Raw genomic sequence first — 21,636 nt, forward strand, 5'->3', positions numbered from 1 at the left:
TGGGCCGCTTTCTGTGGCGGGGCGCCCCCGGGTCAGCGCGGGGTTGTGCGCCCCAGCGGGTGCCCAGGGCTTCACCCTCAGAATGGGCGGAGCGCCACGTGCGGAGCCCCGGGCGCGTTGCTCTGGGGCGGAGCCAGCCCGGGGCCCCAAGCCCCAGGCCGAGCCCAGGCGGGGCCCGCCCCCGACCCCGCCCCCAGCACGAGCCCGCACCGCCCGCGGAGCCCAGGCGCCCGAGCCCAGCCGCGGAGCCGAGACGACGGCGGCGGCGCCCGTGGGATGCGGGGATCGCGCCCCCGGGGCCGCTGAGCCTGCGCCCAGTGCCCTGAGCCCCGCGCCGAGCCGAGTCCGCGCCGAGCCTCAGCCGCCCATTCCGGGGCCCCGGCCGGGGGACCAGCAGGTGAGCGAGTACACACGCGCTCGGCAGCCCCGGCCCGGCCGGAACCCCCTCTGCCTGCCGCCGCCCAACTTTCCTCCCCGAGGGTTAGAGCTTCCAACCGCTGCGCGCCCCCTCCCCTGCCCCGGGTCCGCAGGCAGGCTCCCTCCCCCATCTCTGCCCCCGAGGGTGGGAAGGGGAGAAGAAGGGGCGCAGAGCAGCCTGGCTGGAGGGGATCCCCGGGAGCGGGGGGCGTCTGCTAATCGGTGCACGCCCCCTCCCCTTCCCTTTCCTTCCGGGTTTCCCAATGCGCTGTCGAGGGCCGGGGGAGGGGAGCTGCGGCTCCGGCTTCCCGGCCGATCCTGGCGCAAGCTCGGGGAGGGTCTGGGATTGGCACCCGGCTTCCGGAGGCCAGAGACCCCAAGGTCAGAACAGCGACTAGGCGCGTAGAGAGTGGGGGAACTGACCGAGAAGGGCTGGGAATGGAGGAAGGGGCTATGCCCCCCCCTTTCTCTGGGCCCCGCGGAGCAGTCCGCTGGGGGTGTCCTCTCTGGGGTGAGATCTCTGCCGGTCCTGACCGGGGACAGATCTATGTGCACCCTGACGGGGGAGAGATCTATGTTGTGTGTTCTATCTCTGCGCGTTCCGACCGTAAAGAGATCTCTGTGCCCTCTTGACGCCCTAATGGGGACACATCTGGTCTCTGTGAGCCCTGAAGTGGAGAGATCTCCGTGTGCTCTCAACGGGGGAGATATCTGTGCTCTGGGATGGGGAGAGTTCTTTGCCCTCCTAGCTCTGACCCGGGAGGCCGGAGGCCAGGCCGTTTTCTACTTGTTTTTTGATCGTCTTTGTTGGTGCCCTGGAAGGAAGTAGAGGTGCCTAGCCTTGTGGGGGATGGAGGTGTGGAGAGTGCTGGTGGTGGGGGGGTGCTGGGCACAAGGCCCTGGCCTTAGGCCCGCCTTGCAAACACCTGTTGGAGGCCAGTGCACAGCCCCGAATCAGGAGGCCATGGCTGAGGTTGTGGCAGGAGTCGATCTTCTCTCCTTAGTGCTTTGAGACCAGTGTGGGTGACGGGATCAGTTTCCTCTTGGGGTTCTGGGCTGCCATTCCATTTCCCCACCACTCTCCTCCCATCCTGCTGGGAACGCAGGCACCTCCACTGGGAGGCTAGACTGCCCGGTAGAGACAGGCACTCCACATGACCCCACCGTGCTTGCCACAGCACATCTGCTCTCTCCCCTGTTCCCTTCAGGATCCAGAGGGGCCCTGAGCGGCAGAGGCCCAGGTCATCAGGAGGCCAGGCCCCTGCTGCTGCCCTCAGCCTCTCACAGTTAGAATTGGGCAGGTGCATGTGAGTGGGTGGTAATGGAGCTGGAAGGTGGAATGAGGCTGGCACGGGCTGATAGCTCAAGCCCTGCTGCAGTCACAGGAGCGAGGGGAGGAGAGGGTCAGGGAACAGCCAGAGTGCGGAACACAGATTTTACACTAGAGTGTTCAGCCCCATGCTGAAATGAGCCTCAGTAACCCTATCATCACCACCACATCGTGCGGGGGCAGGGGGGAAACTGAGGCTGAGAGTGGGTCAAGGACTAAACCAAGGTCACCTAGAGAGTCAGTGGATTGGGGGCCCCACTCAGGGTGAAGATGCCTTGAGATCTACTTTCTGAGAGCCAAATTGACCTAGGACTGATGACAGAGAATCTGAGCAGAAAGGGATGTGGTCCTGAGGTGCCAAGAACTAGCATTCAGCCCAGTGTGGCATGGGCAGCTGCTATGCCTTTGGGGTGCTTGGTCCCGACTCAGTGGTGATTGAAGCCCCTCTGGAAAATTTCCAGGATTGACTCACTCAACGTGAAGATGGAGTTCGGAGGAGTGGTAGGAAGTACCAGAGACAACTGGGAGTTGGGGAGAACAAGAGGCTGGTGCTCAGGGATTCCAAGGAGAAGGGAGTCCTGGGGGCAGCCTGGGACAGTGGTAAATGGCAGTCTCTGTTCTGTTCATAGGAGGCTGGTTCCTGCTGACCCTTCGGAAGCTTATTGGAAAAGTGTACAACGATAGAAGTGTGTGCCCACAAACCACTCAAAAGAGGAGTGATTGCCTTTGGCCAGGAGAGTCAAGGGTATCTATCTAACAAAAATAACTTTCCAGCTGGATTTTGAAGGATGAATAGGAGTTTTCTAGATAGAGAAGGTGCAGTCTAGCCATCAAGACTATCACGTACAAAAGCACAGAGATGTGAAACAGTACAATCGTTCAGTGACCCGTTGGGTCCTGCGGTGTGAGGAAGAGAAGAGCAAAAGCTAAAGCCAAGGTCACAGTCACGGGGACCCTTGGAGCTCCTCTCAGGAATTGGGAATTTATCCTCAGTAATGGTACTAAAAATAGCTAACATTCACTGAGTGCTTTCTGCCAGCCAGGCACGGCACTAAGCACTTTATAAGACTCATCTCGCTGAATCCTTGAATCAACCCTGGAGGCAGACACCATAATAATGACCAATTTGCAGGTGGTGAAACTGAAGACCCAGAAAGGTTAAGTAACTTGCTCACTGTCACACATCTACTAAGTAGCGGGACTTCAGTTTGAGCCCAGGTGTCAGTATATCTGCTTTGCGCTGTGCTACCTCTCCAGGGCAGACCATGGATGCCGTCCAAAGTTTTTCAGTTGAAGGAGAGGGACAGGCAGGTGACCACAGGTGATACAACCTGTGATATTCCAACTTCCTTCCCTGTTAAGGGATATGGCATTCTCCCATCCCCAACATCGGTTGCTCACTAAGTGAGATTCGCCGCTGCTGTATCACACAGTGGGGAGTGGGGTGGATGGGCAAGTGGAGTTTGGGTTGGCAAGGTTGATGTAGAACAGAGAAGGTGATGGATGTTTCAGGGCCCTGATCTGAACGTGTAGTGCTTCCAGGGAGATGCCGATATCTAGCAGTCAGTTGGAGGGAAGGGTCCAGGGTCCAGGAAGGAGATCTGGGCTGGAGGTAGGAACTTGGAATCATCCGCAGAGGCTGGTTGTTGGAGCCATGGCAGTGAATTAGATTTTCCAGTGAGAATGCAGACCAGTGGTTCTCAACCCTGGCGATATTAGCATCACTTGGAAAGCTTTTTTTTTTTTTAAATTAATTAATTAATTAACTTTATTTATTTTTGGCTGTGCTGGGTCCTTGTTGCTGCGTGCGGGCTTTCTCTAGTTGCGGAGAGCAGGGGCCACTCTTTGTTGCGGTGCTTGGGCTTCTCATTGCGGTGGCTTCTCTTGTTGCAGAGCACAGGCTGCAGGCGCACAGGGAAAGCTTTTTAAACAAAACCAACCTATGCCCAGACTCCACCCCCAGAAATTCTAATTCATTTGACTCTGAGGTGAGGCCCAGGCATCAGTAGTCTTGAAAGCACCCAGGTGATCCTAATGTGGAGAAGAGGGTGGGAGAGAAGAGAGTTCAGTCTGGAGCCCGGAGGCACTCCAACACTTGAGGCTGGAGAAGTCTGCAACGGAGGCTGGGAAGGAGCAGTCAGAGAGGTAGGAGGACAGCCAGCAGTGGGAGGTGTCACAGAAAGCACGGAGGGCGCGCGTCCCGAGAGTCTCCTGTTTGTGCTGGGAGAGTTAAGAAGATACGTTTTGAGAAGTTCATGGGAAGATGAAAAAGAATGCATAATTTAAAAATGAGTGTCCATTAGACTGAGCGACCATGAGGGTGCTGGTGACCTTAACAACAGAAATTTTCCTCTTGGCACCCACAGAATGTGGTGCTGGGTAGAGATGGATTTTGATGAATGAATGAATGAATGAATTGGTGAGAATGGAATCCAGTTTGGAGTGGGTTGAGGAGTGAGCAGAAGGTGAGGATGTGGAGAGAGCATGTGTAGACAGCTTTTCCAAAGAGTTTGATGGTTTAAGAGCGAAGAGAGAGATAGAGGGGAGCTGGGGGGAGGGTGGGGTCGAGGGAGGGCTGTAGGAAGAGCCTGGAGTGGACACTGCAGGCGTGTGCGTCCGTGCAGTGCGTCCATGAGCGTGAGATTGTGGGGAAGATGCTTTCCCTCACAGGGAGGGCCAGAGATCTGTGAGTTGAAAGTGTGCCCGTGGGGTCTCAGTTGCTCTGGTTTGTCCAGTGGGCTGGTCAGGAAGGCCTGGGGTGAAATGACTCTTCCTATGAAGCTCTGAGAGGGTGATTTTGATGGCAGGAGCTGTGACTCCTGCTGGGGGCAGGGAGTAGGAAGGAGAGGGAGATTTGCTCTGAGGAGAGAAAAGTGTTCCAGAAAGCCAGTGTCTGAGGATAAGATGAGGTCGTCTAGAGCAGGTTTCCAGGAGTAGAGGGCCTGGGCTAAAAGTCCTGTGGCTAAATCCACAAAGGAGACAGAGAAGAGAAGGTGAATCCAGGGGCAGCCTGTGGAGAGAGGCTGGACGATGCAGGGAGGGGTCACAGGGGTGGTGAGGCTTTGAAGTGAGCCCAGGATTTGATGCCCACTGCCCTCTGCCAGCCCAGATTAACCTGCAGCAGAGGTCTGAGGCTGAGTTCAGCCTCAGGTGGTCGGAGAGAGCCTGGACAGGGCATCCAGCACCTAATCTCTGTCATGGAACATTCTAGAAGCTGTACAATTCAGATACAATAACTGCTCTCATGAAGTTTACATACTGTTGGGAAAGACAGGCTGGGTACCACGAAACAATTAAATACAGAAGATAATTTTAGATTGTGACCGGTGCTATGAAGGAAATAAAACAGGATGATGTGATGGAGAGATGGGAGTGACGCTAGACTGGCTGGTCATGGAAGGCATCTTGAAGGAGGAGACTAAACTGAGACCTGAATAACAAGAAAGAAGCAATCCTGAGGAGATCTGGGGCAAGAATGTCTTGTAAAGAGGGGAATGCCAGTACAAAGGCCCTGAGGCAGGGCCAAGCTCCTGAACAGGGTTGGCTGCTGTGCTGGAGCAGAGGGAGTGGGGTGGAGATAGAGAGGTCCCTTGCCTCCATTCCACCTCCCCCCCTCAGTCGTTAGCCCCTTCAGACTGCCCCTTTGCTTATGCACAGCTCACACCACTCACCTCGGGCTGCCAGCGGTTCCTGAGGGTGACACTATATTTAGACACTTCTCTCTGTGGTCCTGGAACATCCTGTGTATTTTTAAGATGATCAATATGGGATGGGTGCTATTTATAGAGACCCCAAGTGAATTCCTGGGACCTGGGGCCCTCAGATAGTGGAGGAAATCCAGGACCGGGCTTTTCGGGGGCAGCCACTGCATCTGGCAGAGCATTGGAGACATCTGATTCACGGACTCCGAAACTCGTATCACCTCCCTTGCCAGGCCTGCTTCATCCTATCCCTGCAGAGTTACCACAGCCGTGGGCTGGGGAGCTTGGATGCCCATAGTCCACCCATCTCCAGCTCTGTTTCCTGGAGGGGTATCCAGTGTGCCCCAAGCCCAACAGAAAATTTCATTGTGATTGTTGAAACCAGAGTCTGATGGGACAGTTTGTCAATCTCTTGTTCATTCCTCGCTCTGTTTACTGGCAGAAGAGGACTCTCAGAGCCTCCCAGGTTTACCCCACTGGCCAGAAAGAGGTCTGCCCAGGAGTAAATGTGAGGTTGGCATTGGAAGCTTAGCCTTCCCGGTGGGAGGTCAGTGTGGCCCAGAGCAGCCAGGGAAGGCTGCCTGGAGGAGGTGGGATTGGAGCCCAGCCATGGAAGATGCACAGCATTTGGAGAGGTGAAAGGGATCAGATCAAGTTTTCAGGCCTGTTTTCGGAAGAATGTTTATGTTCCAAGGCTGGAGTTCTTTCTCTTTCTCTCCCCTTCAGTTTTTCTTCTGATTAAATCTCCCAGGGAGACAGTGGAAAGTCACGTCCCCACAGAGGTATTAGCTGAGTGGAAGGACGAAGCTGCTCTCACGGAGTCTGTGTGGGCCCGAGAAGATGCCTCACCCCCTTGGAGATCCCGCTGTTGTCATCTGCAAGGGCTTTCACTCCCCTCCTTACAGCCCTGAGAGGCCAAGGGCTGGTACTGGTCACCCCATAGGCTCAAGGTCACACAGGCATGCAAGTGGCACTAAGCCCAGAGCCAGTGACTCCCTGCCCCACCCAGGCCTTGCCCAGGTATTCCCAGTGCTTTCTGGGAATGGATCTTGAACAGTAGAAAGGCTCTTCGTGGCATCAGGAGGGTGGTAAACACCTTTCTGGCGGGTATTGATTCCTTGAAGGCCTGTGTGAAGGAAGGACCTGGCTCAAGAGGCAGTTCTCAGAGAGACAGCAGAGCAGGAAGGGTAATCTGGCTTGAAGTACCAACTCAGTTCTCAGGCTACCTTAGCATCCCTCCATCCGGGCTGGCCTGGGAGGTGCCCCGGGAGGATCTAAGATGAGGGGCAGGGGGAGATCAGACCATGGGAGGGACCAGCCCAGCCCAATCAATACCTCCTGCCTGGCCATCAAAGTCCCAGCCTCATCGACCTGGACCGATAGCCCGGAAGTGGTCCAAAGAGCCCCTCAGAGCCCAGGTGCCCTCCCTCTGCTGCCTGCCTCTGGGGCTTTTCCTCGGAAGAATACCAGCCCTGGGTCCATTCCCTGCTGGGCCCAGGGCCCCACCCAAGGGACACCCTACTGGTGTGTGGGTGCAGGGAGGCTGAGCGACAGAGGCCTGCCCACCACGGTGGAGCAGAAGACACAGGAGCTCAACCGGCCGTTTGCGGCGCCGACCCTGCCACCTTGCTGGGTCACAAGCAGCACAGACTGCCAGTGAAATAAAGCGACAGCTAGTTGATAACAAAACTGGAAACGTAGGGAAAGCCCCCACTCACTTGCTGGGCCTGGGTGCTTATTAGGTGTGTAATTGCTGGGCTTCCATTTCAGGAAATGTCTGAGGGAAGGAGAGAAAAAAACTCCCTAAGGATCCCCTGGGGCCGCCTGTCCCCGGAGACTGCTGGACTTCGGGTCCCTTCCAGCCCTCGAGTTTTATGATTGAATCAAGGACTTGTCCCCAGATGGTTCACTTGTCTTCCCAGTGTATTGCACAAGTAACTTAAATGGCACTCACCGACAAATAAAAAATAAAATTCTCAAAAGCATTATGTTAAGTAAGGACAGCTGACACACAAGAGCCCATACGGTGTGATTCCATGTATAAGAAGTTCCAGAACAGGCAAAACTAATCTATGGTGATAGAAGTCAGAAAAGTTGACTGGAAAGGGACAGTGGGGAACCGTCTTAATTGGCGTAGTAGTTACACAGGCGTATACATTTATTAAAACTCATCCAGCTGTACACCTAAAATCTGCATTTTCTTGTATATGTATTATACCTCAATTTAAAAGAGTATCAAGGCACAAGGGTTGCACATTTGGCTACACTGTGTCATGACACTTCTGCCGTGTGGACTTTGTGGATTAGTGGATTGGCTTATCCCTCTGGGGGTAAATGACCCCGTAGCATAGGGTTCCTAGGTTTCTCTGGGCGCATTTCTGTCTCCTTCAGTGCATGCAGTAGGTGGCCCCAAAAATGCCTAGATTGCCGTGGCGTCTCTGCAGTTCCACTGCGGAACCTTTTTTCAGCCCAGATGGAGAAAGTGAGTTGGAAGGAACTGGGCTGGAGAGAGACGGGATGCTGATTGCTGTCTCAGAGGCACCTCTGTTCTAGGAGGGTGTTTCCTGGGCCACAAGTGGACACCTTTCTGGCTCGATTGTATGTATTGTGTGGGTGTAGCTCTACAGGGTCTGGGGCAGAAGTGCCCCAGGCTGACTGAGCCAGCTCTTCAACTTCTGGGCTCTGTGGTCTCCGAATAGTAGATCATCCAGGTCTCCACCCAGGAGACCCAGGGCCCCAGCAGCTCTGACAGCTCAGAGCTGCTCAGCACATTATACCTCCCTTAGTCATGGAGCGGTACAGGGTGTTTGGAGGAAGACTTGGGCTTGGGGGAAGTGGGTGCTGTGTGCCCGGTGGAAGGGGCCCTACATGACCTGGGGAGTTGGTGTTTCCCCTGGCCTGGCACCAAAACACCACTGAACACTCAGATGAGATAATGGGATGAACTGGCACTTCCCAGCCCCCAGGTCCCCATCCTTAAATGGGGAAGGGGGATGAAAAGGCAGGAAGGAGGCTTGGGCTGAGTTCAGGGCTCAGGTCAAAAGTGCCCCTCCCTCCATACAGCTCTTCCATCAGCTCCCAGTCCAGAAGGGGGCCTGGTCTCAGGGACCCACTTTTCATCCCTGCCTGGAGAATCACTTCAGCAGAGCAAGAGGGGGAGGTTTTACTGTCAGCTGAATTAGCCTCGGCTTCAGCCTGACTGTTGGAATAAATGAGATGCAAATGCATGTAAATGAGGGCATCCCCGGCTTCTGGGGTGGGTGTGTTCACCTCTGGGAGGGATGGGGATGATTCTGCAGGACTTCCCGAGACTGCTGGGGGCTGGGATGGCAGCTAGAGAAGGAAAGCCCCTTCACGATGCCTCGCCCCCTTCCCGAGGACTGGGGTCCAGACTGGACAGGGTTAATGCCTGTGCAGCCTCAAAGGAGAGGAGCCTGCAGGGAGCCGGTTAGCTGAGGCCCTGCCCGCACAGGGATGTGCCAGTGTGCCTTTGATCTGGGAGCAGGGACCTGAATGCACAGGCCACGGGCACCAGCTGGTACCCCCGCTGAGCCTTTGTCCAAGCGGTTACCCCGGGAGAGCCAGGACTGTGCATATAATTGCCTGGGCAGGAGGGATGGCCTGAAACACACTGTCGACTCCTCCCCTTCCCCCCACCCCCTACCATCCCAACCTGTGGGATCCCCGCCCTCCAACCCTCCTTCCACCCATCCCCACCTTCCAGCCCTCCTCCCCTCCGTTTTCTGCTCCCTCCCCTCCCCCACCCCCAGGCTAGCCTGAGGCCCAGCCCCAAAGCAGGTGGAGTTCTGTAAGGGTTTAGGGCCCCGTGGCTGGAACTCTACGACAGTGCCATCCAATAGAGATATAATTTGAGTTACAAATGCAAGTCACATATGCAATTTAAAATTTTCTACTAGCCGCATTTTAAAAACTAAAAAGAAACAGGAGAAATTAATTTTAATATATTTTATTTCACCCAGTACATATATCCAAAATATGACCAGTTTAAATTTTAATCGATATTTAAAAGTTAATCATGAAATAGGTGACATTCTTGATCATGCTAAGCCTTCCAAACCAGTGTGGATGTAACAACAGCACATCTGGATGGGCACTAGCCGCCTGCCAGGTGCTCGCTAGCCACAGGTGCAGAGTGGCTTTCCTATGGGACTGGGCAGCTCTATCTGGTGTGGAGAGCTGGAGAGACAAGGGCAGAAACTGGCCAGGTCTCCCTGGGACCATCTGGCCACACAGGCTGCGAAGAGGGAGGACCAGCCTCAGAGGAGGCTGTTGGGCCGGCTCTTAGCTTTGGAGCGAAGATCACAGACATACTCAGCCCAGGTAGGCAGGCCACAGATAGCCCTGACCCTTCCTCCCTGCTCTCCATGTCCTCAGAGGTGGGAGGCAATGTCGTGCAGTGGTTAGGCTTAAGGCCTGGCTTCAGACAGACTGAAGCATCAGATTTCCCATGTGTACAATGGGGATAATAACGTCCCCTCTTCCTAGGATTGTGATAAGGATGGAATAAGCGCAGTCCCAGGCACATAACGAGCAAGTGATGCTGCTGGGATGACCCACCCCAGCTCATGGTTGAGGAAACTGAGGTCCAGAAAGGGGGGAGGGAGAGTGGTAAGTGTGACCTTGTCCCAAGGTCACAGTGTGGGTTAGTGGCTGGGCAGTAGGAAGGTTAATCTGGCACTCATTCATTCATGCGTTCATTCCTTCATTCACCAGGCCCTTATAGGCACCTCTTTGAGGCCAGACTGTGCTTTGGGAGCTCAGGACACAGCCAGAGGGAGAGGCAGATGTGGAAGCAAATTACTCTACCCTGTGATGAAGCCAGTATAGGAACGCAGTGTGCCAGGAACGCAGAGAAGGGAAGGGCCAGCCAGGCGGGGAGGACTGGTGTGGGCAGCGACAAGGTTTTTCAGAGAAGAGTCTTCTGAGCTGGATTTCTTAGGAGAAAAAGAATGGCAACAATAGCCACAATGATTATAGCAAGTGACACTCATTGAACACTTTCTGTGTGCTGAGCATGTGCAAGTATTAATACACGTATGCCTGAGAACAGCCCTGTGAAATAGGTACTGTTATTAACCCCATTTTACCTATGGGAAAACTGAGGTAGAGAACCATCAGTTAACTTGCCCAAGAACATACAAGTGGCCAGGACCCAGGTTCACACAGGCAGTCTTGCTTCCAAGCCATAGCCCTAACCATGCCCCTATCCCGCATAGGACTAGGAAGTCTTCCAGAGATAAGAGGGGTGAGCAGACCCGGTCACAGGGCTGGGTTCTCTGGCCCAGGGCATTTCCTCATTGCCAATCTCAACAAGACCGAGTAGAAATTTCCTTAAAAGCTACCATACTCTCCTTGCTGATGACTTTTCCCCCTTTCTTGTCATCACACCTGTTGATTTGGGACCCATCACTTAGGGAAGAAAAGTATTCTAAGAAGTCATTTGTAGGGCCATGCACACAGCGGGTGCTGATTAAAGTTCACTGAGTCATCAAAATGAGTCTATGGGTTGAGGTGTTGATTAGTTTCAACGGGTTCTCCTCAAGGGAGAAATGAAGTGGCTCCTGATACTCCTCACACCTGTGGGGAGTGAGCCCCTGCTTCAGGGCCACCCACGCCCTCTCCCTGAGCCCTCAGGACTGAGGGGCAGTGGAAGGGCACAGGTGGAACTAGTGCCCAGGGTGGTGGGTGCTCCAGCCCGAGGTCACCTGGACTGCAGGGCGGGAAGGAGGCGCCCAGAGCAGAGGAAGCCAGCAGAGATTTTCTAGGAAGCCAGGGAATCACTTCCACAGAGCTCTTTGAATAAATTTACATGGCAAAGAATATTCTTTGCCTGTTGTGTTCCAGAGGCTCCGATTCCAAGGCGAGCAGAAGTGACTCAGGAACTGCCTTCAGGAGCTGGGAGGGGAGTGAGCAGGAAGGGGCTCCGAGGAGGGGTTAGGCTGGAGTCTGGTCCCTCCTCACCCCAGGGACGGCCAACTGGCCTGGTTTGTCCAGGACTGAAGGGCATCTGGGATGCAGGAATTTTAGTGCTAAAACCAGGGAAGTCCTGCGCATCCCTCCTCCACCCCAGCACTGCACGGCTGCACTGCAGGCTGCCGGGCTGTCTTGTCCCTTGTCACGGCATTGTAACCACCATTGACTGAGCACCAGCTGTGTGCCCTGTGCATTCAGGAAGGAGACAAGAAGATGAGACAGTCTGGGGCGGTCCAGTTTCTGGTGTGAACAGTCCATATTCTCCCCCCACAGCATCTCCGCCCTGATGTGAATTCCCACACCTACAGGCCAGTGACTCAGAGGAGGGGAGACCCAGCCTTGCCCTAAGATGAGGTTTCCAAGATGTTTGGGGAGACCAGACCCACGCTAACAAGTGTCAGAGAGCAGCCGAGGCCAGGAAGAGATCCAGGGCTGGATGTGGGGCTCAGCCTCCTGACCCAAAGGAGAGAGGTCAGTGTGGGTGGGCAATCAGAGAGGGCATCCTGGAGGAGGTGGCGTAGTGAGGGGAGCATGAGGTGGCTCTGCCGTTGCACAGGGCATGGACAGTGTTTGGCAATGTCTGAACTAGGGAGTGGTGGGAGCTGCACATGGTGGGTGGAGGGAAAGAGGGAGGAGGCCGGTGGCAATGGGATCAGACTGGTCCCAGCTGGGGCCAGGAGGCGCATCCCACGGCCGTGGCCTTGGGGATGGAGGCCTGATGTTTGGTGGAGCTAGGGAATTGTGGCCAGTGTCAGAGGAAACGGTGTCAGGAGGAGCCAGTTTGAAAAGGAGGGTTCACAGTTTGCTCCCAGCGACTCTCAGGAGCCAGCAGAACTGAGGGAGAGATGCACCCAGTAACAGAAGCTGATGAACTTGAGACAAGATGGAGTAGGGGGTCCTTAGAGCTCAGGGGACACCGATAGGACAGGGGAAACTGGCCCAAGAAGAGGGATCATCTGGAAGAAGATGTCCCAGCCTGGGGAGCAGGTGTAGGGCTGGTACAGATGGAGAAACTGGTGAAGGTGAAGTTGGTGCCAGTGGAGAAGCTGCTACAGGTGGAGAGACTGTTGCAGGTGGAGAAGCTGGTGCAGGTGGAAAAGCTGGTACAGATGGAGATGCTGGTACAGATGGAAAGACTGTTGCTGGTGGAGAAGCTGGTACAGGTGGAGAGGCTGTCCTGCGTGAGGGTGAGAGTCATGGGGTGCCGGCATCTAGAAGAGTATGATCTTTGTGTGATCTTTGAATCAAATCTCGTCCAGGCTCCCCTACATGATGGAGCTGTGTGAGATAGAGGCACCTTGCACTTCCCCAGCCAGAAGTGGGTCCTCCCTGCAAAGCTGGGGGCCTGCCCTCCCAGGCCTGAGGGGTATGGCTGGGCCTGAGCCTGGAGTGTCCTCAGATCTACCCCGATCTCTCCTTACCCTGGCATCACCGGAAAGCTTGCAGCCAGGGCTCAGCCAGTCTCAGCCTCAACAGGGCGTGGGCCCTGAGCTGCTGAAGGAAGGGCAGGGCCAGAGCCAGGTGCAGGCAGTGGGAGAACAAGGGAGAAAACGGATCCCACCCACTCACAGTGAGCCACCTGTGGGGACCCAGAGACAAAGGACGCTCTTGGCAGGTTTACCTTGGAACCTGAAGCTGCCTGGCTGCTGGGGAGCAGGGAACTTCATCTGGAATCTGGTTTCACAAACTGCTGAGTCCCAGGGGTTCTGGTGCCCTGCTGGAGGCGAGCTGGGGCAAGACCCTTCCGAGGACCCAGGGCCCTGTCATTGGGGCTTCGTTATTACTATATTAAATAATAATATCTAATAAGTGTTGTAATTTTGAAGTAGCCATGGCATTAATGCTAAATGAGATACTGCAGCCCCTGTAATGGAACAGAGAAATAGCTGCATTTCTGTTGGTCACAGCACTTCCATCTTGCTGCCTACATTCATAATGGAAGGAAATGTTAAATTTCAGATAGAGGTTAATGAGAATGAGATGCAATTCCCCCCAGATTTTTTCCACATCACTCCAAGAGGTCTGTTAGGTTCCTCTGAGCTGCAGAGGCAAACAAAGCTAGTCTCCTGACTGTTAGCAGTCGGGAGAGTGGTTATCCAGTTGCTGACTAGAGGGGAACCCCAGTCAGAGGGACTGGAAATTATCCATTTCTTGACCTGAGCGCTAGTGACTGGGTGAGTTCAGTTTGTGGAAATTCATCCACCTGTGTGTACACTTAGGATTTGGGCACCAATCTTTATGAAGAGTTGACTTCAATACAAATTTTAAAAGCACCTTTACCAGAACAGATGTATATGCAGGTGCAAGCTTGCGTGCACACGCACACACACACGCACGCACGCACACCACGCACATACACACACCACCACCACACACACACACACACACACACACGCCGCTATGTACCAGGGGCCCTAGGTCCATGGGTGTCCACGTGTCTCCAGAACGCTCGCAGGCATGTGGACACAGATGGATACAGTGAGACAGAGAACACTATTTTTAGGAAATAAGTCCAAGTAAACGAGGAGACTTCCTGATTTACAGGACTAGTGATTGCTCGCAGTGGAGAGGATTGCCCTGCAAGGAAGGGGCTGCTGTCATCCAGGCTGCCTTGTTTTTTGTTTTTTAATAAAAAGAATAATGACTTTATTGTTTTTGAAAAAATAATACAAGATCATCATAAATAATTCAAAACTGAAGAAAAGCACGAAGAAGAAAGTTTAAAATTACCTAAACTTCCACCAGCCGAGGAAAAAACGTCACCATTCATGTTTGGTGGCGAGTATTACAGACGCCTCTCTTTGTTCACGCAAAGATGGAGTTAGACAGGGACAGCTTTTATTAAGTAGGGACCTACTCCTTCACCTGCTGTTTTCAACAAAGATGTTCCTTTAACTTTATTGGAGTGAACCAGAAGAACAAGAGGCTGAAGGATGGGGTGGTTCTGACAGTGTCTGTCCCGGGACCTCTCTCCTCTGGCTTCCCTTCACACATTCCGTGCTGCATCTCCCTGCGGACCAGAGGCGGCCTTTTGAGACCTGGCTGTGTTGTGTTTGCTCACTGTTTACCTGTTACCTGTCCAGGTGCCTACTTCACCGTGATTGGAGCCTGGGCCCTTGGCGGGGTGTGTGCAGGGGTCGGGGTGTCAGCCACTCATTGGGGTCATTGGTGACATGTGTCCCAGGAGTCAGATCAAGGCAGAGCTTGTCTTTGACGGAAAGGGATTCTGTCTTGGCAGAGAGCTCCAACAGGTGCCATGCCCTGCCCAGGTTTGATGTGGTAATTAGTGACACGGCCTCCCCCTCCTAGTGGCAGTGGCGTCCCAGTCAGGAGCTACGCCGACCACATCCTGTTTTGGTGGGGCAGTCGGGTACACATTCTCCGGCCTCCGTGTCAGAGTCAGAGCCTGTTCACACCAGGTCCTGGATCATCTGAGGCCACCGGGGGCCACATTCTCCCTGTTTGGCGTCACATGCAGCTGCTGGCTGGCCGTCCTAGCGGAAGTGCGGTCACCATGTTCTGGTTCTGCTATTACTCGAGATGGGCCCTGGTTTGTTCAGACTCAGGAGGAGGGGAGTGAGGAGTCTGGGATGCTCCGTCAGCGTTTTCCATCTCTGGAAGGATGCCTCACTCTGGGGATTTCTTTGAGATCCTCTCAGGGGGCTCTGTGGCAGCTGTGTACACAGCTCTGCGGTGCCAACATCTGGATGGCAGCTGCCAAGTTGTTACCCAGCTGTTTCCAAAAACCTGCAGGACTTGCCTGGGCCTCGGTGAGCAGATCCAGATACCCCCTCAGTGGCCACATGTTGGAACCTCCGTGCCCCAGGTGAAGTCTGGGCACCCTCCCCCACGCAGGTGCGTGGTGCTATGGGAAGACCAGACAGACTGTCCCCAACCCTCTGGTCCCACCACTCAGGCCGAGGATCTGCCTGAAAAAGAAGCCCAGGGTTGGGACGTTGGCCCAGGAGGGCTCTGATCACCCTCCTAGGGTCCCAGGGTTTCCTGTAGAGGAGACAAGCTGAGAGGAAGGGCAGCAGTGGGTACCTTCTAACACCCTTGCCCCTCATCTACGTATTCGTCATTCATTCCATCCTTCATTTGTTCAGGACCAGCCTGGCCAGAGATCTGAAATAAAAAGGTGACAGGCCCCCTCCCTGCCCCATGGAGTGTCCCCCTCAACCCAGGGTGTGTCGGGATCAGTTGGGAGAAGTGTCTCAGAGTGGGCTTGGTTAAGGAACCAACAGGTGTGAGTGTGCCCTTTTGTATTGAGTGGGGTAGAATGAAGGGTCCCCGATGACCCAGTCACTCGTGCCTACTTGCATTCAAACGTGCTCATTGGGATGGGAAAGGGAGGAGCGACCCTCCTGCAGGTCCGCATGCATTCCCTGGAGCCTGGAGGGCTCTGGGTTTGCCCAGGCCGGCATCCGCCAAGTGTGCCTGTGGAGAGGTGGGGAGCATCTTTGCCAAGATGCTGGTCCTTCCCTCCACCAGCCCAGCCACTCCCCCCAGGTCTGGCCACCCTGCCCCCTGGCCATGGGCGCAGCATCAGCCCCATGTCTGTGTCTTTCAGCTTCCCTGCAGGCAGCGTGAGGACAGCCTGTGCCCCAGAAGCAGGATGAGAAGATGGCAGACTTCCTGTTACCTCGGGTCACCAGCAGCTTCCGCAGGTTCACCCGGGAGTCTCTGGCGGCCATCGAGAAGCGCATGGCAGAGAAGCAGGCCCGAGGTTCGGCCGCCTCGCAGGAGAGCCGAGACGGACTGCCCGAGGAGGAGGCTCCCCAGCCCCAGCTGGACCTGCAGGCCTCCAAAAAGCTGCCGGATCTCTATGGCAACCCACCCCAAGAGCTCATTGGGGAGCCCCTGGAGGACCTGGACCCCTTCTATAGCACCCAAAAGGTGACTGCTGCCCACCCCACCCCACCTCCCTGCAGCATCCCTGTCAACACAGCAGACAGCGAGAGGGCCTCACCTTCATACGGGGGCTCTGTTTGGGGTTGGCTTCCCTGGGCCTTGGGAGAGTGAGTCATTAGTGATCTATATTCCCATCACCTTAATGTTAGAGTTCCGGAATAAAAGGCCAGAATTATGCAGCCTGAGATGGTTTGGTGCTATGAAAGAAAGAGCAGGCAGCCACACTTGAAATCTTGCCTCCCTGTGGAGTATCTACTTTGGGAATCATCTGTGGTTAGATTATTCTCACCCCTGGAGGACTCCTCCCGGTCCCGTGGTATGTGTGAATTGGAGTCGGGCCCTGAGTCCAATTTGGGCCCCAGAGCACAGCATGTGATCCCTCTCCTAACCAGAGACAGCATGTAGCCCCCATCCCCCACCCCACGGAATTTGCTAGGCACTGGCTGTGTAATGACAGCTCAGGCTGGGGGCCACGGCAGCAGCATCCTGGGCCTTGTGGGCTGGTGGTGGGACCATGATGGCCAGTGGGAAATCTGAGAGGGGTAGGGAGGGGTGGTTCTGCCATTGTCCCTCCTGAGTGTAGGGAGAGGAAGGGGCTTTTGTCCACTAGGGCAGGGTAACCCAGGCTTCCTCAGGCGTGGATTTCTATCCAGGAGGTCAATTCCCCCGTCTGGGTCCCCTGCCCTGGCCTCACCTCTCAGGACCGTGTGCTCAGCCCTGCACCCAGCCAGACCACGGGCATGCAGGGCTCCTGCAGAGGCCTGGTACCCACCCCAGCTGCCCACACTTCGGGCCTCACTGCCGGAAGAAGGTGGGTTTGAATTTGGGGGAGGCCTTTCCCCAGAAGGCTGGGTGCCGAGGGGGATGGTTCCTACCCACATCACTGCAGTTGGTCCAGGGCTGAGGAAGCGCTGAGGAAGTGAATGTGAGCACCTGGCGGGTATGAGTGTTGCGTGTCAGTGTCACCGGGCGTCTGAGTTGTGTGTCACTGTGCAATGAGACTGCATTCAGGAGACCAGGAGTCTGAGGGTGGGAGAGGTGCCAATTGTCTCCGTGTGTGCAGGCACACGTGAGTGGGTAGGTGGAAGGAAAGCCCACCCAGGCTATATGCACAGGCGGGAGAAGAGACCTTGAACCTGGCCTCGATTCCCCCCAGAGTTCGAGTGACTCAGGCTGGGTTAAGGTGGGGGCCTGGGGCCATGGTTGGGGTCAGAGTTAGACTAGATATTGGGATTAGTCAGGTTGGGTGGGCCTAGGTCCTGGTTGGTCAGAGCTGGAAGTGAGAATTAGGGTCAGGTTAAGGCCACAGCTGGGGACGAGTCAAGGTTTGAGTGGTGCATCAAAGTGGCGATGGGGTTGAAGTTAGCTGGGACAGGCAGGAGTCATGGCACAGGGACCCAGCTGAGAGTAGGCCAGGGCTGGGCTGGGCTTTGGGGGGCTGGTGGCAGTTGAGCCTGGGAGGAGTCAGGGATGCTCTCCTGTCCCTGTGATCGGGGACACTTGAGTGGTGGCCCCAGGTAGGATTCTGGTCTGTAACCTCCCGTCTCTCCTTGCTGACCCCCCGGTCATACTGCCTGCAGCCCCACCGGGTGATGCAGGCACCACAGCAGAACTTTCAGTCCTCATCTATCTGGTCAACTTGTCTCCCCTGCCCCGAGTAAAAAGAACCTTATCTCAACAGCTCAGCCCTTGGAGAAGCACAGCCCCAGGCTATGCCACCTCAGCTGTGCCCGCTGAGCCAGGGCAGGGGGAATGGACTGCTGTCCTCAAGGGCGGCATCTGGCTCAAATGCCCACTCGATGTGCTCGTGGCTCAGCCTCTAGCACCCATTGTCCACTCCCATGCCCCGTTGAGCTGTGTAGATAGAATCTTCTGGAAGCACAGGGAGTGGGTTTACCCTGGGCTGCACATGATCCCCCGAGGAAGACACTAGGTTGTGTCCTCTGGGGTCAGGTGGGGCTGCCATCTGTCTGGACTCCAGGAGACACGGTCCCCAGGAAAGCTTCGCTCTCCTGGGCTGGGCTCTGCATTTTCCTCATCCCTACTCTCACCCATTAGTCCTCCCTGCTGACCCAGCTCCCTTATCAGACCCTCACTCCTCAGTGGGCCTCGTGGGGAAGCACAGAGGGGTCAGAAGGGAGAGGGGAAGGGAGGGGGCATCAGCTGGGTCCTGGCCTCCGCTATGATAACAGCTCGGCTAGGATCATGAAAGGCCCCTTCTGGCTGGGACTGTAATTTTCAAACGAAGCTAAATCCACCCAACCTGACAATCCCTTAAACTTGATCTCATCCCACCCCAGCCGTGGGTGACCCAGCAAGGGTCCACTCACCTGCCAAATGTGCCGACTGCCCCTACCCCCCACCTCTCCCTCAGGCCCTCTCCTCTTCCTCTCACCCTACCCTTTCTCCAGAGTTCTAGGGCTCTGAGCCAACAGCTGCCCCCCAAAAGCCTCTCTCCTCCATAAGGGCCTAAGGGCTGCCACCCGACCTAAAGCAGCTCTCCGTCCACAGACCTTCATCGTCCTGAACAAAGGCAAGACCATCTTCCGGTTCAGTGCCACCAACGCCTTGTATGTCCTCAGCCCCTTCCACCCCATCCGGAGAGCGGCCGTGAAGATCCTCGTTCATTCATATCCTTGGCAGTCCGTCCCCGCTGTGTGGGCCCCAAACAGGGCGGGAGAGGGGGGCGGGTGGTGGATGGGGCATTTAGGGCTGAGGGTGGTGCTGATTCCCGGTCAGTCCTCAGACGAGCACACAGTTGTCACCTGGGAGCGGTTGGACATCAGTCTCTCGGACCCCACCCCAAATCTGCGTCTGCATTTTAACGAGATCCCAGGGGATCGTGGACACATGAAAGTTTGGGAGATTCGGCTCTGATCCTTCAGGAGAGAAATGTCCTAGAAGCTCAGCTACTGAGGATCCCAGAAGAAATGAGGCCGATCAGTGTCCCCTGGTTCTGGTCTTGGCTCCACATGTCCCCTCCCACTGCACCCCTGGGCCTGCACCTCCCCGCCTACCGGCTGGGACCTCAAGCAGGTCACCGGGGCTCAGCCAAGGAAAAAACGCTTCCCAGTAAAGAGGCCTCTGGTTTATTCACATGTGGGCCTCTTTCAAGGGAGGCATCGCTTGCTTTTTGATTAGGTGTTGACAAAATGTTTGCAGTTTCCGAGTATCTCAAAGAACTCTGGTTAGTGTTAAGTTACATAAACCACAACCTAAAAAATCTTCAGGCTGCGGAGGAGAGCTATGGGACGGCTGCAGTACGGTAAGGGTCGGGTACTGGTCTTTGGGCCCTAGGAGGACCCCATTCGGGCTGAGCATGGGACAGGGAAACGGCTGTTCTCTGGACTTCAGAAAAGGTGCCCTATACATGGAGCCTCTCGGGGCAGGGGGGCAGGTGTCTGGCTGTGGAGTCAGAGGCATCTGTGTTTCACTGTGAGGGCCTGGGCAGCTTTACTTTAGCTGCAGCTGACTTGCCTGTTAATTGAATCAATGATGCTGGGCTCAGTGGTGTGATTAGCTGTTAGGTTGGTGGCTTGGCCCGAGAGCTCCCCAAGGTCCCCCCTCAGTTCCCCCCTCCGGATGGACCTCTTCTGAGGCGAAGGCGAAGGTCTCACCCATTAACCTCTGGTCAGGGCAGGAGGCTTCAGGAAAACAGCTGCTCAGTGGGGGACTGAGTAACAGAGACAGATGCTGACTGCTCGGGGGACATTTCCTGTCCAGGCAGGGATGAGGGATGCTCCTTCCTGGCTCCACTGTCTGCCCACCTGTGCCCCGGTGCCGGATCCCAAACCCAGGGACCAGTCAGAGGGCCCCAGGGACCCGTTTGTTTTCTGCTTGCAGACGCTCTCCAGCCCCCTCCAACTGGCTCCTGCCTTTCTCATGGAGATGCTGAGACACATGTATGTCCAGGGACCACCCCCTGCTCCCAGCCCATGCAGGCCATGGCTGTGGCATCAGTAGGGTGGGCAGACACTGTGGGGAGAGACTATATTCAGGGGCAGCCTACCATTCACAGCTGCATCCTACTTTATTAGGCAAGGGTGGTCCTGGATTTAATTTTGAGCCATTCTGCAACTGTTCCTAAGCTCCCTGTAGGAGCCAGGCACTTTGCCCGGCACCCTGGGGGTGTCAAGCTGAATAAGACACTGTCCTTGCCCCCTTGGGAATTTTACAGTCCCCTCAGCGTGATTAGACAACCACATGAGGAGTTGTCATTTCTGCCGACACGTGGGCATAGCCTGGTGAGAGCAGTGCAGCAGGAGGAAAGGCCAGCCTTCTTCTTGCTCTGAGCCTGTCTCCGGCCTCACTCCAAGGGCGTGGCGTCCCTGAAAGCATGCTCCGGCTCCCACCTGGGGCTTCTCCTCCAGGTATCTAACCAACTTTTTAGGCAACTTCCCAAAAGTTTGGCAGCCACTGCAGCCCCTAGGGATGCAGCTGCAGCCCCAGGGCTCCTGCAAAGCTGGGCCATGGGGCAGCTGAGGCCAGGGAGGTGGTAGGGGCAATGCAGTCCCCAGCCTGGCCAGAGGGTCCACCGAGCGGTGGCACTGAGGCTGTGAGGGGCTGGTTCCGCCCGGCAGGACGGGCCCTGAGATCACTGAGATGGACCTTGTCTCCCAGGGCAGCTGCCCCAGGGAAGTGGCTCAGCATCTGGAAGGCCCTGTGCTGGGCTCTGAGCAGCTGCCTTGACGCTCCACTGGCTGGGGATGGGAGCGCACTGCTGGCCTCCAATAGCGCCCCTTAGCGGGCTTGGGGGGCACTGAGGGAGAAGAGGGGCCTGGATTGTGGGGTTTGGGAACAGCCCCTCTGTGTCCTTGAGTCTTGCCATCAAAGTGTGGTACAACAACCAGCAGCAGCAGTATCACAAGGATCTTAAAGGAATTGCTGGACTTGGGCCCAGAACCCGCATTTTAGGAAGGTCTCCATGATTTCTGCACACACTGCTCTAAGGCAGTCGTTTCCAAATGTCGGTCTGCCAGTGGCACCTGGGAAGTTTGTTAGAAATGCAGATTCCTAGCGCCTTCCAGACCAGAATCACCAGTGTGAGGCCTAGAAATCTATAAGCTCTTCATGCATTTCTCTTTTTTTTAATCAAGATACAGTTCGCACACCATAAAATTTACCATTTAAAGTGTACCATTCAGTGGACTTCAGTATATTCATAAGGTTGTGCAATCATCACCACTTTCTAATTCCAAAACATTTTTATCACCCCCAGAAGAAACCGCATGCCCACTGGCAGTCACCGTGCATTTCTAATGCCCACAGATTCCAGGTTTTGAA

At 55.4% G+C, this 21,636-nt stretch overlaps 1 protein-coding gene across 1 annotated transcript in view; it reads left to right on the forward strand.

The window, feature by feature from the left end:
• Positions 1-225: 225 nt before the first annotated feature.
• SCN5A (sodium voltage-gated channel alpha subunit 5) overlaps positions 226-21,636 on the forward strand; it is a 103,905-nt gene continuing 82,494 nt past the window's right edge. Inside the window, exons 1-3 of the mRNA XM_089919169.1 lie at positions 226-397; positions 16,013-16,338; positions 18,865-18,995. Coding sequence (XP_089775295.1) covers positions 16,066-16,338; positions 18,865-18,995 — 404 coding nt within the window. The 5' untranslated portion in view covers positions 226-397; positions 16,013-16,065. The remainder of the gene's footprint in view (positions 398-16,012; positions 16,339-18,864; positions 18,996-21,636) is intronic.

The sequence above is a fragment of the Delphinapterus leucas genome, chromosome 10 (assembly GCF_059928025.1).
Source record: "Delphinapterus leucas isolate spDelLeu-1000000601 "Yukka" chromosome 10, BTC_Dleu_Yukka2, whole genome shotgun sequence".
In the NCBI taxonomy this organism is placed as follows: Eukaryota; Metazoa; Chordata; class Mammalia; order Artiodactyla; family Monodontidae; genus Delphinapterus; species Delphinapterus leucas.